We start from the raw sequence: 17357 nt of genomic DNA on the forward strand, positions 1-17357 counted from the left end.
AAAAAAATAAAGAAAAAAAAATAAAAAAAGGGAATAATCAGCAATATCATATTGATACTAATTTGCAGCAGTCTGACTATTATAAGCATAAAAATAAAAAAAGTTAAAAAAATAAATAATAATAATAATAATAATAATAAAAAAAAGAAAAAAAAGCCAAGATGCATTACCTTTAAGAAATTTCCTTTTGTGAGAAATGAGATATTTTAGCGCAGACACATTATTTTGCCACCTTCCGTTTCGGATGTGGCAGCTCACAGGGAGGCATTATGGCTAAGGCTGCAGAAAAATAGTTAAAATTTACACACAATGAATATTTTTCAAAAATATTTTTAAAGGGGCCATGCAGAACACTTTTCCAAAGTCACAAAACCAAAGATGGATAAAAAAAAAACCAATTGAATATGTTTGAATAATTAAAAAGCCGAGTTATAAAGATTAAAAAACCGCGGACGGAAAATTTTTTATTTTTGTTTTTAAGCTTTTTTTATTTAGTAAATAATGGCGCGGTGCCGGGTAACGCCTTGGTGCACGCTGTGACAGTCGGCTGCCATCTATCCAAAAAGTATCTTCGATCTACTCTAAATGCTACGACACACACTATCAAAATCAGACATAGAAACACCATTGCAAATATTTTTTTCCTGCGGTTAAAAAAAAAAAAAAAATTCTATATACATAAATATTTAGATAAAATAAAAAATTAATTTAAATTAAAATGTAAAGAAAAAAAAACAATAAGATTCGCACTGTACATCCTTTTATAGTTTTTTCCAACGATAAGAAAAATAAAAAGAGAAAAAAATTGTTAAAAAAAAACCAAACAAACCCTTATACAGGCAGAATGTTAACAGAGGTTACACAAAGCTTTTTTTTTTTTTTTTTTTTTAACATGTTCTCTACCAGCTGGAAGGACAGAAAGTCTTGGTGTTGCGGTCTCCAGGCGTTTCCGCAGACTCGCCCCACGGTTTTCCAGACTTACTCTAGATTACTATTAATATTGGCGATTTCTGCAGACCATAAAAATAGTCCTCGATGTTAAAAATTGAAAACTGGTGTTTGGGAAGCGCGGCCGCCCCGCAGGCCCGTTACAGGATGGCGCAGAAAAACTTTTTCTCTCTGAAGGGATTTTCGGAAGCAGGCACCGGGGTCAATAGCGGGTCCTCCTTAGCGTGGGCTTCGCAGTACGCCATCAGATCTGCCGCTGCTTTCGATACCTTGGAAGAAAAAAAAAAAATATATAGTTGTGAAGTGATGGTGCATTGTATCGCTTTATAAGAAATGACTACTTTAAAGGATTATCCTCATCTCCAGAGACGGACAGTCATATACAAGGGCTGAGGAGTGATGAACTGCATATAGGAGGCTGTATACAAGGGCTGAGGAGTGATGAACTGCATATAGGTGGCTGTATACAAGGGCTGAGGAGTGATGTACTGCATATAGGAGGCTGTATACAAGGGCTGAGGAGTGATGTACCGCATATAGGAGGCTGTATACAAGGGCTGAGGAGTGATGAACTGCATATAGGAGGCTGTATACAAGGGCTGAGGAGTGATGTACTGCATATAAGAGGCTGTATACAAGGGCTGAGGAGTGATGAACTGCATATAGGAGGCTGTATACAAGGGCTGAGGAGTGATGAACTGCATATAGGTGGCTGTATACAAGGGCTGAGGAGTGATGTACTGCATATAGGAGGCTGTATACAAGGGCTGAGGAGTGATGTACCGCATATAGGTGGCTGTATACAAGGGCTGAGGAGTGATGTACCGCATATAGGTGGCTGTATACAAGGGCTGAGGAGTGATGTACCGCATATAGGAGGCTGTATACAAGGGCTGAGGAGTGATGTACCGCATATAGGTGGCTGTATACAAGGGCTGAGGAGTGATGTACTGCATATAGGTGGCTGTATACAAGGGCTGAGGAGTGATGAACTGCATATAGGTGGCTGTATACAAGGGCTGAGGAGTGATGTACTGCATATAGGAGGCTGTATACAAGGGCTGAGGAGTGATGTACTACATATAGGTGGCTGTATACAAGGGCTGAGGAGTGATGTACTGCATATAGGAGGCTGTATACAAGGGCTGAGGAGTGATGAACTGCATATAGGTGGCTGTATACAAGGGCTGAGGAGTGATGTACTGCATATAGGAGGCTGTATACAAGGGCTGAGGAGTGATGTACTGCATATAGGAGGCTGTATACAAGGGCTGAGGAGTGATGTACTGCATATAAGAGGCTGTATACAAGGGCTGAGGAGTGATGTACTGCATATAGGAGGCTGTATACAAGGGCTGAGGAGTGATGTACTACATATAGGAGGCTGTATACAAGGGCTGAGGAGTGATGTACTGCATATAGGAGGCTGTATACAAGGGCTGAGGAGTGATGAACTGCATATAGGTGGCTGTATACAAGGGCTGAGGAGTGATGTACTGCATATAGGAGGCTGTATACAAGGGCTGAGGAGTGATGTACTGCATATAGGAGGCTGTATACAAGGGCTGAGGAGTGATGTACTGCATATAAGAGGCTGTATACAAGGGCTGAGGAGGGATGTACTACATATAGGAGGCTGTATACAAGGGCTGAGGAGTGATGTACTGCATATAGGAGGCTGTATACAAGGGCTGAGGAGTGATGTACCGCATATAGGTGGCTGTATACAAGGGCTGAGGAGTGATGTACCGCATATAGGTGGCTGTATACAAGGTTTTGGTAGGTATACATTGTGAGGGATAATGTAACTTGGGGTGGAGGGTGATTAAAGAGTTATTCCGTCAAAAAATTAACCAATCCACTTTTCATATAATAGTGTAATCAGTGAGGGTCTGTCCATTCGGACCCCCAGCGATTTCAAAAGTGGGGCTCCAGCCGGAACCCAGGGAATGGTGCAGCCCCGTCCTGAATGTTGCAAGTGTGCCCATGCTCGGCCTCCGCTCCATTCATTGTCTATGGAACTCTTGGAAATAACCAAACACTGAACTCGTCAATGCCATAGACAACGCGTGGAGCGGAGGCAGTTTATGTGCCTATTGAGAGACAATTTTACTATTATACTATGGGGGGAATGATGATTATGGGGGGATTATTACTGCAATGGTCTATGTGATTATGATAGGTCGGTGACTCAAATCGAAGCATTTTGATATCTGGCACCTCCATTGATCCTGCAGGGTTTTCAACCTTCACCCCTTACACTAAGGCTCCTTCATTCTCAAAATGAATGAGCGTCATAGAGGTCTCCTATATGCCATACAGTCCTCAGCCTTTGTATATAGCCTCCTCTATGCACTACATCACTCCTCAGCCCCTGTATACAGCCTCCTATATGCAGTACATCACTCCTCAGCCCCTGTAAATAGCCTCCTATATGCCATACAGTCCTCAGCCCTTGTATGTGCTGTGTCAGGAGAGGCCTCCATGTGTCACTTTAGTTTGTGTCTGGGGATTTCAGCATTAATTTGTAGTCCTGTCAATCAATGTCAGCCCCCCCCTCCGCAGCAGGAGGCGCAGACCTGGAGGTCACAAGTCCTGCGCTGCTTCAAAGACGGGGTGAAATGAAAAGAAAAAAGATGCAAAGTCTGGCTGGAGAGTGATCCATTGTGTGTGGAAGAGACTGATGGATGCAGCAGCTCAGCAGGAGACCCGCGCGTTTCACAGCTGCTGAATCAGGGGCAGATGTAGCAGAGCCGACCCGCTCAGTGACTTATCAGGGGCGGCAGGATTTGGCCGTCGCGTTCCCTTTAAGTGAAATCGTTGCAGGGGATTCTATAACAATGTGGAATGTCATTTTAAGGAGTAACCCAAAACTTTTGGAAACTTTGGACACACTTTGTTATTTTTTACGATGCGGTGATTACACGAGGCAGATATTTATTTGGTTGGGATTAAATGTAAATCTCAGTTTATGGCCATTTATAGGAACAGATGTTGGTGCAGAAGACGGCGGTGCCGAGCGGGGGGAGGGGCACGGGTTCTACATGTTACATTCCTGTGGTTACGCTCGCCGGGAGAGGAACGGTTACTATTAAATATTTACTAATAAAGAGATCTTATGTTTAACCCCTTAATAGCCATCACAGTTTTGGAGCCATTAATTCTGAGTCGTCGAAACTTGTAATAGGATTCATGTAGCGATGAAGGGGGCATCTAAGGTGAAAAACAGTGTGCAAGAGGAGGAGGTGAGCTGTGACATCAACTATTGTGAACGGTGGATGATGTGTTACCTACTGTATATAGAGGTGCTATCAGTCATTGCACAGGAGGGAGAGGAGGTGAGTTGTGACATCATCTATTGTAAATGGTGGATCCTGTGCTATCTACTGTATATAGAGGTGATAGCCATTGTACAGTAGGGGGAGAAGGTGAGCTGTGATATCACATATTGTGAATGATGGACCCTGTTATCTACTGTATATAAAGGCGCTATCAGTCATTGTATAGGAAGAGGAGGTGAGTTGTGACATCATCTATTGTGAAAGGTGGATCCTGTGTTATTTACTGTATATAAAAGGTGTTATCAGTCATTGTACAGGAGGAGGAGGTGAGCTGTGATATCACCTTTTATAAATAATGAATCCTGTGTTATTTACTGTATATAGAGGTGTTACCAGTCATTGTACAGGAGGAAGTAAGCTGTGATATCACCTATTGTCAATGGTGTTGCGATATCTACTGTATATAGAGGTGTTCTCATCCATTGTGTAAGGAAGTGGACTGGGCGCTGTCATGTTCCTTCCCTTGAAGACACCAGTCGTGTTATTATATTGTCATATAGTGTATACTTTTGTAAATATGGTGATATGTGAGCTGTGATGTGCTGTAACGTGTTCATGTGTAAATGGATAATGATAGAGTCAGATGTCGGGGGGTCCTTGCTGTGCTTGTTGCACCCACAGACTGAGATGGTTTCTGAGTCCCTGAATGGCCTCCGGTCCGGACATATCTGGGACTGTCTTCTGCTGTTGTCCGCAAATAACCAAAGTTTTGTTTTGCAAATACTGTATTTTATAAAGAGTTTTCAAACTAATTCCAACAGTAAAATGTCCTCTGCTGACATGATGGGGGCTGCGTCTCCTACAGAAGTGTTTAATTAGCTCAGTTTGCATTAGGAGGGTGGGGGGGGGACAGAGTCCCTTTAAACAAAAGGTCACTTTCCGATAACGCGTCCACTTTAAACTGTTATGGAATCAGTCATTAGTGCAATTTATTTATTATTCAGCAGATTGTGGAAGCTCCCTGCCTGCGCCCTGAGACCACTAAGCTGCTCTGAAAAGGCAAATTTGGTGCGCCCCTCCTAGTAATTAAATAAAACATGTCCTCCCTCCCCGGGCTCTGATGTTACACGCATGATCGCCTATTAAACACATAATCCAGTCTCTGGCCTCGGCTCTGTACTTTGTAATACGTCCATTATGATACACAACTACTTAAAGGGATTAATCCCCAAATAGTACCTTATTGCCTATCCTTAGGATAGGGAATAACTTACTGATTGCTGCAGGTCTGACTGATGGGACCCCCCACCGAGACCAAAAAATGGGGTTCTGAAACTTGGGAACCATTGTATAGTACTCGTTCTTATGAGCGAGACTCGGAGTGCGCGCCCGGCACACTCCCTTTAAGGTAAATCGGCGTTTTGAGAACGCAACAAGAGTTAACCGGGGACTTAATAACATTAATAGCCGCCAACGTGAGAGCAGCGGGGAGTGTCGGTCTATGAAGAAATCAGCCGGGCTAATGGCACAAAGCGCATCCTGATGTTTTAAATTATCCAAATACATCTGCATCTGCCCGTCCCCCCCCCCCCCCGTTTGATGTATGCAGCTCCATTATTCATAGCACCATGGGTGGAAGCTTTGCACACAGAGAAGTCACTTAATTCTAGAAATCACATTGTGCATTAAATCCGCTGATAAAGGGAAAGATCATCGGGATTTTTTATTTGCTTTGTATTAATTTTTTAATAGTGTATGGGGGGGGGGTGAGGGGACGGACTAGTTATTTACCATGCAAAAAAAAAAAAAATAGAAAAGCAAATGGTAAAATAGTGACGGACTTTCAGGATAGATTTGGGGCGTTGCAGCCTCCACCTTGTGCGCACCCCTCCCTTGCTAAAAACAATGCAAATTAACACTAAAAAAAGGCCCATATCTGTGGAATAGTTTGGCGGATTTACAAAAAAACAAGCAAACAAACCCCCCCCCCCCCCAAAAAAAATAAAATAAAAAAACAAACAATATTCCAAAAAGGCAGTGGGACAAAAATAAATGCAAAAACTGGACACGTTTCACCCGGTGAAGGCTCCCCTTTAAAGGAGGGTTCCAGTGTTTATTAAGGTACTGCCTCTATTTTATCGCTGCAGCATAAGCCGTCTCACCGGACCAGAAGAGCTGACATCTTGACTATGAATTACCCGACTGCTGAGGCCACTGATTGGTTCTCAGGAGGCAACCCAAGAGGTTCAGGGGCCCAAGAGGTTCAGGGGCCCAGGAGGTTCAGGGGCCCATTTCTGCCGCCAAAGCAATAGGAATTGTGCATTCTGATAAGCTTTTTGGCTGCAAAGGGCCCATGTACTCTTCTTATACAGGGCCCATATTCTGTTCTTGCACAGGGGCCCTCTTCTGTCTGTGTCCGTCCTGGGGCCCATATTCTGTTCTTGCACAGGGGCCCTCTTCTGTCTGTGTCCGTCCTGGGCCCATATTCTGTTCTTGCACAGGGGCCCTCTTCTGTCTGTGTCCATCCTGGAGCCCATATTCTGTTCTTGCACAGGGGCCCTCTTCTGTCTGTGTCCATCCTGGAGCCCATATTCTGCTCTTGCACAGGGACCCTCTTCTGTCTGTGTCCATCCTGGAGCCCATATTCTGTTCTTGCACAGGGCCCTCTTCTGTCTGTGTCTATCCTGGGCCCATATTCTGTTCTTGCACAGGGCCCTCTTCTGTCTGTGTCCGTCCTGGGCCCATATTCTGCTCTTGCACAGGGGCCCTCTTCTGTCTGTGTCTATCCTGGGCCCATATTCTGTTCTTGCACAGGGGCCCTCTTCTGTCTGTGTCCATCCTGGAGCCCATATTTCGTTCTTGCACAGGGGCCCTCTTCTGTCTGTGTCCATCCTGGAGCCCATATTTCGTTCTTGCACAGGGGCCCTCTTCTGTCTGTGTCCATCCTGGAGCCCATATTCTGTTCTTGCACAGGGGCCCTCTTCTGTCTGTGTCCATCCTGGAGCCCATATTTCGTTCTTGCACAGGGGCCCTCTTCTGTCTGTGTCCGTCCTGGAGCCCATATTCTGTTCTTGCACAGGGGCCCTCTTCTGTCTGTGTCCATCCTGGAGCCCATATTCTGCTCTTGCACAGGGGCCCTCTTCTGTCTGTGTCCATCCTGGGGCCCATATTCTGTTCTTGCACAGGGGCCCTCTTCTGTCTGTGTCCGTCCTGGGGCCCATATTCCGTTCTTGCACAGGGGCCCTCTTCTGACTGTGTCCGTCCTGGGCCCATATTCTGTTCTTGCACAGGGGCCCTCTTCTGTCTGTGTCCATCCTGGAGCCCATATTCTGTTCTTGCACAGGGGCCTTCTTCTGTCTGTGTCCATCCTGGAGCCCATATTCTGTTCTTGCACAGGGGCCCTCTTCTGTCTGTGTCCGTCCTGGGCCCATATTCTGCTCTTGCACAGGGGCCCTCTTCTGTCTGTGTCCATCCTGGGCCCATATTCTGTTCTTGCACAGGGACCCTCTTCTGTCTGTGTCCATCCTGGGGCCCATATTCCGTTCTTGCACAGGGGCCCTCTTCTGTCTGTGTCCATCCTGGAGCCCATATTTCGTTCTTGCACAGGGGCCTTCTTCTGTCTGTGTCCGTCCTGGGCCCATATTCTGTTCTTGCACAGGCACCCTCTTCTGTCTGTGTCCGTCCTGGGCCCATATTCTGTTCTTGCACAGGGGCCCTCTTCTGTCTGTGTCCGTCCTGGGCCCATATTCTGTTCTTGCACAGGGGCCCTCTTCGGTCTGTGTCCATCCTGGAGCCCATATTCTGTTCTTGCACAGGGGCCTTCTTCTGTCTGTGTCCGTCCTGGGGCCCATATTCTGCTCTTGCACAGGGGCCCTCTTCTGTCTGTGTCCGTCCTGGGGCCCATATTCTGTTCTTGCACAGGGGCCTTCTTCTGTCTGTGTCCGTCCTGGGGCCCATATTCTGCTCTTGCACAGGGCCTTCTTCTGTCTGTGTCCGTCCTGGGGCCCATATTCTGCTCTTGCACAGGGGCCCTCTTCTGTCTGTGTCCGTCCTGGGGCCCATATTCTGCTCTTGCACAGGGGCCCTCTTCTGTCTGTGTCCGTCCTGGGGCCCATATTCTGCTCTTGCACAGGGGCCCTCTTCTGTCTGTGTCCGTCCTGGGGCCCATATTCTGTTCTTGCACAGGGGCCTTCTTCTGTCTGTGTCCGTCCTGGGGCCCATATTCTGCTCTTGCACAGGGGCCCTCTTCTGTCTGTGTCCGTCCTGGGGCCCATATTCTGCTCTTGCACAGGGGCCCTCTTCTGTCTGTGTCCGTCCTGGGGCCCATATTCTGTTCTTGCACAGGGGCCCTCTTCTGTCTGTGTCCATCCTGGGGCCCATATTCTGTTCTTGCACAGGGGCCCTCTTCTGTCTGAGTCCATCCTGGAGCCCATATTCTGTTCTTGCACAGGGGCCCTCTTCTTTCTGTGTCCATCCTGGGCCCATATTCTGTTCTTGCACAGGGCCCTCTTCTGTCTGTGTCCGTCCTGGGCCCATATTTCGTTCTTGCACAGGGGCCCTCTTCTGTCTGTGTCCATCCTGGGCCCATATTTCGTTCTTGCACAGGGGCCCTCTTCTGTCTGTGTCCATCCTGGGCCCATATTCTGTTCTTGCACAGGGGCCCTCTTCTGTCTGTGTCCGTCCTGGAGCCCATATTTCGTTCTTGCACAGGGGCCCTCTTCTGTCTGTGTCTATCCTGGGCCCATATTCTGTTCTTGCACAGGGGCCCTCTTCTGTCTGTGTCCATCCTGGGGCCCATATTCCGTTCTTGCACAGGGGCCCTCTTCTGTCTGTGTCCATCCTGGAGCCCATATTTCGTTCTTGCACAGGGGCCTTCTTCTGTCTGTGTCCATCCTGGAGCCCATATTCTGTTCTTGCACAGGGGCCTTCTTCTGTCTGTGTCCATCCTGGAGCCCATATTCTGTTCTTGCACAGGGGCCTTCTTCTGTCTGTGTCCGTCCTGGGCCCATATTCTGTTCTTGCACAGGGGCCCTCTTCTGTCTGTGTCCGTCCTGGGCCCATATTCTGTTCTTGCACAGGGGCCCTCTTCTGTCTGTGTCCGTCCTGGGGCCCATATTCCGTTCTTGCACAGGGGCCCTCTTCTGTCTGTGTCCATCCTGGAGCCCATATTTCGTTCTTGCACAGGGGCCTTCTTCTGTCTGTGTCCATCCTGGAGCCCATATTCTGTTCTTGCACAGGGGCCTTCTTCTGTCTGTGTCCATCCTGGAGCCCATATTCTGTTCTTGCACAGGGGCCTTCTTCTGTCTGTGTCCGTCCTGGGCCCATATTCTGTTCTTGCACAGGGGCCCTCTTCTGTCTGTGTCTATCCTGGGCCCATATTCTGTTCTTGCACAGGGGCCCTCTTCTGTCTGTGTCCATCCTGGGGCCCATATTCCGTTCTTGCACAGGGGCCCTCTTCTGTCTGTGTCCATCCTGGAGCCCATATTTCGTTCTTGCACAGGGGCCCTCTTCTGTCTGTGTCCGTCCTGGGGCCCATATTCTGTTCTTGCACAGGGGCCTTCTTCTGTCTGTGTCCATCCTGGAGCCCATATTCTGTTCTTGCACAGGGGCCTTCTTCTGTCTGTGTCCATCCTGGAGCCCATATTCTGTTCTTGCACAGGGGCCTTCTTCTGTCTGTGTCCGTCCTGGGCCCATATTCTGTTCTTGCACAGGCACCCTCTTCTGTCTGTGTCCGTCCTGGGCCCATATTCTGTTCTTGCACAGGGGCCCTCTTCTGTCTGTGTCCGTCCTGGGCCCATATTCTGTTCTTGCACAGGGGCCCTCTTTGGTCTGTGTCCATCCTGGAGCCCATATTCTGTTCTTGCACAGGGGCCTTCTTCTGTCTGTGTCCGTCCTGGGGCCCATATTCTGCTCTTGCACAGGGGCCCTCTTCTGTCTGTGTCCGTCCTGGGGCCCATATTCTGTTCTTGCACAGGGGCCCTCTTCTGTCTGTGTCCGTCCTGGGGCCCATATTCTGTTCTTGCACAGGGGCCCTCTTCTGTCTGTGTCCGTCCTGGGCCCATATTCTGTTCTTGCACAGGGCCCTCTTCTGTCTGTGTCCGTCCTGGGCCCATATTCTGTTCTTGCACAGGGGCCCTCTTCTGTCTGTGTCCGTCCTGGGGCCCATATTCTGTTCTTGCACAGGGGCCTTCTTCTGTCTGTGTCCGTCCTGGGGCCCATATTCTGCTCTTGCACAGGGCCTTCTTCTGTCTGTGTCCGTCCTGGGGCCCATATTCTGCTCTTGCACAGGGGCCCTCTTCTGTCTGAGTCCATCCTGGAGCCCATATTCTGTTCTTGCACAGGGGCCCTCTTCTTTCTGTGTCCATCCTGGAGCCCATATTCTGTTCTTGCACAGGGGCCCTCTTCTGTCTGTGTCCGTCCTGGGGCCCATATTCTGCTCTTGCACAGGGGCCCTCTTCTGTCTGTGTCCGTCCTGGGCCCATATTCTGCTCTTGCACAGGGGCCCTCTTCTGACTGTGTCCGTCCTGGGCCCATATTCTGTTCTTGCACAGGGGCCCTCTTCTGTCTGTGTCCGTCCTGGGGCCCATATTCTGCTCTTGCACTGGGGCCCTCTTCTGTCTGTGTCCGCCAGTGTGCTCTGTTCCGATTGAGACAGCGGTGTTGGAAGCTCTGGAGCGGAGGGGGTAACCTCAGCAGTGAGGTGACTGGCACTGAGGAGGTCAACTCTTCCATGGTGGACATGGTTGGAGCAGACGAAGAGGGGAAGAAAACAAAACAGAGAGGTCCCAGTTTTGGAAAAATCCCTGGCCACTGTCCTGCAGTTTGATGGAAAAAAACAAACAAACAATGCTTGACTCACACTGGTCCAAAGCTGCTCCCATATCAGTTACTGTCTGCAGTGCTAATGTCATGTTGACAGCTCTACAGTCAATCACTGAGCTCAACTGGGTGGAACCGCTGAGCTTACTGATTGACTGCAGCGCTGTGAACATGACCTCAGCACTGCAGACAAGAATGAATTCCGGACCTGGGGAGGGTGGGTAAAGCAGAGTTTATTTGTTTGTTTAACACAAACTGCAAAAATGGAAAACCCCTGGAAGGTTGGTCCCATCCCTGTCTTGGTTTCACTTGTGGTGGGCTAGGTTGACACTGGTCATGTACCGTCAAGCCATTGACCAGAAAACAGTTCTCTGATGCCAGGCAGCAGCTGGAAAGGGTCTCATTGTCCGTACAAGCTAGATCTCAGCCCTGACATGGTGCACCGGATATTTCCGGCACAGCATACGCTCCGCTTACCTTTATTCTGTCTATATTAGCTTCCATTTTCAGTTGTTCTACCAGCTTCCTGGCTTGGGCTATGTTGGCCGTGTTATTGCTTGCCATTAGGCTGCAGAATTGGCTTCTATCTTGTGCTGAAAAAGAAACAAATGATCGGAATTAGTTGGCAAAAAGCATGTGACAGAGAATAAGCTAGGACTATGAGGTAAGATGAGGCCCCTAAAAATGTGTCCTCCATCACCCTGAGAAGAGATGAATCTAGCATTTCTCCAATATGGGGGCTACAATTTGTACATGGGAGCCTCAACCCCCCGGATCTCACGGGATCAATACTGCTGGTGTGACCTTTCCATTCTTAGAAGTATTGATTCTGGAAACCTACTGGAGTCAGTAATATCTGAGCTGTGGCCTCGAGAGCTGAGCTGTTACTTCTTGGGATGGAAGTCGTGCCGTGACTTTGTGCCAAAGGAAAGTAGTCAGTCCTGCGGCAGCAAACGGCGCGATCATCCGGCCGCGCAATATGGAGAAACTCCAACACAAATTACATAAAATACAACACGTTCACGTCTCCCGTGCTCCCACCACAATCCGGCATTTTATTTAAAAATTATGTTATAAAATCCCCAAAAAATCAGTGCAAAGTGTCGTTTCCTGCGTCTCCCTGGTCTGTCTGTGGGGAATGGGGGCATGTATAAGTCTTACTACAGTAAGTCAGGGCGGGTTTATGTCTCTCTACGATAACTGGGGGCGGGTCTATATCTCTCTAAGATAAGTGGCGGGGTCTAAATCTCTGTAAGATAAGGGGAGGAGGGTCTATGTCGCTCTAAGATAAGTGGGGGCGGGTCTATGTCTCACTAAGATAAGTGGGCGCGGGTCTATAGGGTGCTTTACATGCTGCGACATCGCTAGCGATCTCGTTAGCGATGTGACACGCCAGATCACAGATAAGATTTGCCGAGATGGCACATAGGTCATTTTTTTTTCTAGCGCCGGTCACGTGCGATCTCGGCAAATCATATGTGCGATCTGGTGTGTTACTTCGCTAACAAGATCGCTAGCGATGTCGCAGCGTGTAAAGCACCCTTATGCCTCTCTAAGATAACTGGGGGCGGGTCTATGTCTCACTAAGATAAGTGGGGGCGGATCTATGTCTCACTAAGATAAGTGGGGGCGGGTCTATGCCGCTCTAAGATAACTGGGGGCGGGTCTATGTCTCACTAAGATAAGTGGGGGCGGGTCTATGTCTCACTAAGATAAGTGAGGGCTGGTCTAGGTCTCTAAGATAAGTGGGGGAGGGTCTATATCTTTCTAAGAGAGAGACAGACCCTCCCCCACATATCTTAGAGAGACATAGACCCGCCCCCACTTATAAGATAAGTGGGGGAGGGTCTATATCTCTCTAAGATAAGTGTGGGCAAGTCTTGCTGTACAATAAGTGTGGGCGAGTCCCTGTGTCTATGAAAAGTGGGGCGGGTCTCTGTCTATACAATAAGTGGAGGCAGGTCAATATCTCTCTATGATAAGTGGGGGCGGGTCTATGTCTGATTGCGATAAGTGGAGGCCGGTCTTTGTTTCTTTACGATAAGTGGAGGCGGGTTTCTGTCTCTAAGATAAGTTGGGGAGGGTCTTTGTCTTTCTCTGATAAGTGGGGGAGGTCCTTTGCCTCTCTACGATAAATGTGGGTGGTCTATGTCTCTTTACAATAAGTGGTGGTAGGTCTATGTCTCTCTACAGCAATCAGATGCAGGTCTGTGTCTCTCTACAATAAAGTAACGGGGGGGGGTCTATTCCTCTCTACGATTGGTCGGGCAGATTTTTGTCTCTTTGCAATAAGTGGGGGCAGGTCTATGTTTCTCTACAGCAAATGGATGAGGGTCTTTATTTCTTTACAAGAAGCGGGGTCAGTTCTACGTGTCCACAGTAAGTGGGGGACTCCTCTACAGTTAAATGGGGCTTGATTTGGGTCTCTCTCTGGGAAATGGGGATGGGTCTTGGACTCTCTCTACAGGAAGTGGAGCAGGACTTGTTCTCTCTCCAGGAAGTGAGGGTTCATCTATATCTCTCCACAGCAAGCGGGGTTAGATCTTTGTCTCTCTATTCCTGCACTCCCGTCAGTAATAATGCATACAAGCATGTCAGAGAGGCAAGCTTTAAGTACACAAAAAGCAAGCATTTGAAATGATAGAAACTATGCATTCTGGAAAGTTAGGGAAAGGAAGTTCCAGCTCCTATAGTGCTGGTAGAATGCTTGTAAAAAAAGAAACCACCCAGTGAAATAGAGTTAATGGCAAGTTAACCAGCACATAAATCATGACCATTCATGGTCATATGACACTGCTATATGCACCAAAACTAGTTTTAAGTTGTTGTGAGACATGAGTGTGGCAGGACCATGACCAATATATGCTTTAAGGTCAACAAGTTGCTCAATAATAAGCAAAATTATAGTATATACTGCTAGTAAGGTTATTAAAATTTGGATGTCAGTCCATGACGACAACGAGCTGGGGAGAAAGTTCTCCCAGTGCACTTTTCCCAGTTTTGAGAGGGAGTGGTTTGCAGAAAATTAGATTTCTTTTTTCCCCCCACACTGTATACCTGTAAATAAAAGTGGAAAAAACTATTGTTGAATTCACTAGTCAATATTATTTTGTTCATAGCGGTGATCTATATATTCTTTCTGTAGATGATCATGTCATCTATTATACAGGATATTTCCCGCATGTTCGTGCAGAGAAATGTAAAGGTAAAGTTTTATTTCCCCCACCTTTGGCCAAGAATTAACATTGTGATTACATGTTGAGTAAAGTTGCATTTTAATGACATTACTGTTGAGTTGAGTATAAATTAATGTGCACCTGTCACCTCATCGAAGGTTTATGCTATATTCATAATACGGCAGCGGGTGTATAATTACACAGGAAAACAGTGAGCGATGAAGAAAAATTAAAAAAACAAACTTGTAAAGTTAAAATATTATTTCTACTTGTCTAAGCAGAGATGGGATCAGAGCCGCATTGCACAATACAGTAGTGCCTTCAGCTCCGCTCCCTCAATATTAAGGTCTATGGCCCAGAGACAAAAGGATTCCAAAGGATTCCAAGTATGAAACTGAAAAACAAATGGATCTGTCTTTTAGCAGAAACCATGGGGCCATTTATAACAAAAGAAAGAAAAAAGAGAAGAGCCATATTCCTTTAATCCAGTATCAGATAAATTGGCATTTATTGGATAGGAATCTGGATGTTTAGATAACACGTTTGCCAAACTTGCCAATTTTAAAGGCATGTATTGTGGTATCCTAACTCTACTTACAACTGTGCCAGAACCTTTTCTTCCCAGGGAGACTGCCACTGCCAAAGGCGTGTACTTTCAACTGGGTGGATGTTAACTGTCTGACCTGATTTCAAGAATGAGGGTCCTAAGGTCCTCTGTGTGAATGGAGAGGTAGTGAAAAAGTGCAGCCCCTGCTCCTATACACAGTGAATACAGCAATGGTCTCGCGTGCACATCCGCTGAGACCAGTATGAGAACTTGGGACCCCCATTGTCACTGGTTGTTGGATCTTCAGTGATCATATGGCCATCACCTGACCTCCCAATAATAAATAAATAAATTATTTTTATTATATATATATATATATATATATATATATATATATATATATATATATATATATATATATTATATTATATATATGTTTTTGGAACCACTCCTTTAAACAGATGGCATCTTCTACTGGATATTTTTGCCCTACATTGTGTGGGCTCACTAAAGGGTTGTCCAGTCCATTACTGTAGTCAACATTAAAACAATTTCTTTAATCTGGAACCCATTAGTCTGATATTTTTTTTTACAATCCGGAAAAACTGACAAATCGATATTTACATTCTTCTGCATTGTCTCTAGGTACAATTATCTCCAGCCAGGTGCTGAGGTACTACAACTCCAAGCATGCTATGACAGCCTGCATTATCAGAGCATGTTGGGAACTGTAGTTTCCTAGCAGATAAAGGAACAGGTTTAAAGGCTCCCATCTGTATTAGATAAAAGTTGTGCAAATCTTCTAATTTTGGAGTGTGGGTGTCTCCTGACTCCCCCCTGACAGATTATGATGATCGGGCAGGTGGATTTCAATCGGCCCATTCCTTTGTTCAGTGCTGGTGGATCATTTTGGATGTGAAATACAGGAGAGTTTGGCTGAGCAGATGTATGGAGAAATTAGGAGTTTCGTTCAATCTGACGTGTTCGGCCGCCCGTCTGATAATCCAGAATTTGTCAGTTCCATTACTGGATGTTTGCTAAATAATATGACAAACAAAAAAAAAAAACAAAATAGTTACTCTCCTTGCAGCCTCCCCCAGCCAATTCCATGAGGTCTTCCTACAGTAGTGCCAGTCAGCCCTCGCTAATTGCCAGCTGCCAGGCTGAGGGAAGCCATTGTTTGGCTCCAGTGCTATGCAGATTATAGATCAACACATTGGATCACCCGACTCCTGAAATAACCGGCAGCCTTATAATTTACCCTCAATGGAGAAAATCACATCCCTCTATTCTCCTGGAAGGCATAATGGCTCCTAAGACAGGCAGCGACATGAGGGCTGAGCAAAGTTAATTTAGGCTTTTGACAACTGAACTTTAAGTGCCCATTAAGGGGATGTTTAGCTACAGAGGGTGGTGGAAAGCTGGATGGGGGTAATGTGCTTGGGCCCCTCTCTGTAGAGTAGAAAGCCTTGTATGAAGCCGCTCTCAGCTCGGGAAGTCTGAGAATACGACGCACAGAAGGATCAGTTGACACGCTGCTGCTGCTGATTATATTCTGCACCAAATCTGCGCGGAAAAAATAAGCAACGTGCGCACAACACTTCTGGATACTCATTGACTTTGCTGGCATGAAGATAGGCATGAAGATTTATGGTAAATCTGCATCAAAAGCGCACTGTGAGCACACAGCCCGACTTGCACATCTATTAGCAGATGCAGGTGGGAATAATTTGGCAATCCACTTTTAATTATACAATATAGTTTTCCGGTTAGGGGCACAACCAGACGAAGGTTTTGTGGCCAAGAGTCTGAGGCCAGCTGCCACTGGGGTTTTCAAATTGCCTATTAAAAAATGATTTGATTTTTTTGGGGGAACAACTGTTTCACCCACAAAAAGGCATGGTGGCCTGTTTTTGCAGGTGAAACAGTTTGAAGAATCAGTGGTACCTGGACCTGTCTGGTCATATCCTACGATTCCCCATCTGCACATTGACATGTCTGGTCATATCCTACTGTTTGCCATCTGGACACTGACATGTCTGGTCGTATCCTATGGTTTCCCATCTGGGCAGTGACACGTCTGGTCGTATCCTATGGTTTCCCATCTGGACACTGACATGTCTCGTCGTATCCTATGGTTTCCCATCTGGGCAGTGACACGTCTGGCCATATCCTACGGTGTCCCATCTGGGCAGTGACACGTCTGGCCATATCCTACGGTGTCCCATCTGGGCAGTGACACGTCTGGCCATATTCTATGGTTGCCCATCTGGTTGAATCCTACGGTTTCCAATTTGGACAGTGACACTTCTGGTTGTATCCTACGGTTTCTCATCTGCACAGTGACACATACTGCATCTGGTTGTTTCCTATCTGGACAGGGACACATCTGGCCGTATCCTACGGTTTCCATCTGGACAGTGACATCTGGTCATACCCTACAGTTTCCCATCTGGATAGGGACACGTCTGGCCATACCCTACAGTTTCCCATCTGGATAGGGACATGTCTGGTTGTATCCTACGGTTTCCAATTTGGACACTGACAAATCTAGTCATATCCAAAGGGTTTCCAATCTGAACAGTG

At 46.9% G+C, this 17357-nt stretch overlaps 1 protein-coding gene across 6 annotated transcripts in view; it reads right to left on the reverse strand.

Moving 5' to 3' along the window:
- Nucleotides 1-743: 743 nt before the first annotated feature.
- GNG2 (G protein subunit gamma 2) overlaps nt 744-17357 on the reverse strand; it is an 86795-nt gene continuing 70181 nt past the window's right edge. For all 6 annotated transcript variants that reach the window (XM_075329636.1, XM_075329635.1, XM_075329633.1 and 3 more), the window contains 2 exons: nt 11526-11641; nt 744-1217 (listed from right to left, as the gene is read on the reverse strand). In XM_075329636.1, coding sequence (XP_075185751.1) covers nt 1089-1217; nt 11526-11612 — 216 coding nt within the window. In that variant the 5' untranslated portion in view covers nt 11613-11641 and the 3' untranslated portion in view covers nt 744-1088. The remainder of the gene's footprint in view (nt 1218-11525; nt 11642-17357) is intronic.

The sequence above is a fragment of the Anomaloglossus baeobatrachus genome, chromosome 12 (genome assembly GCF_048569485.1).
Source record: "Anomaloglossus baeobatrachus isolate aAnoBae1 chromosome 12, aAnoBae1.hap1, whole genome shotgun sequence".
Taxonomy (NCBI): domain Eukaryota; kingdom Metazoa; phylum Chordata; class Amphibia; order Anura; family Aromobatidae; genus Anomaloglossus; species Anomaloglossus baeobatrachus.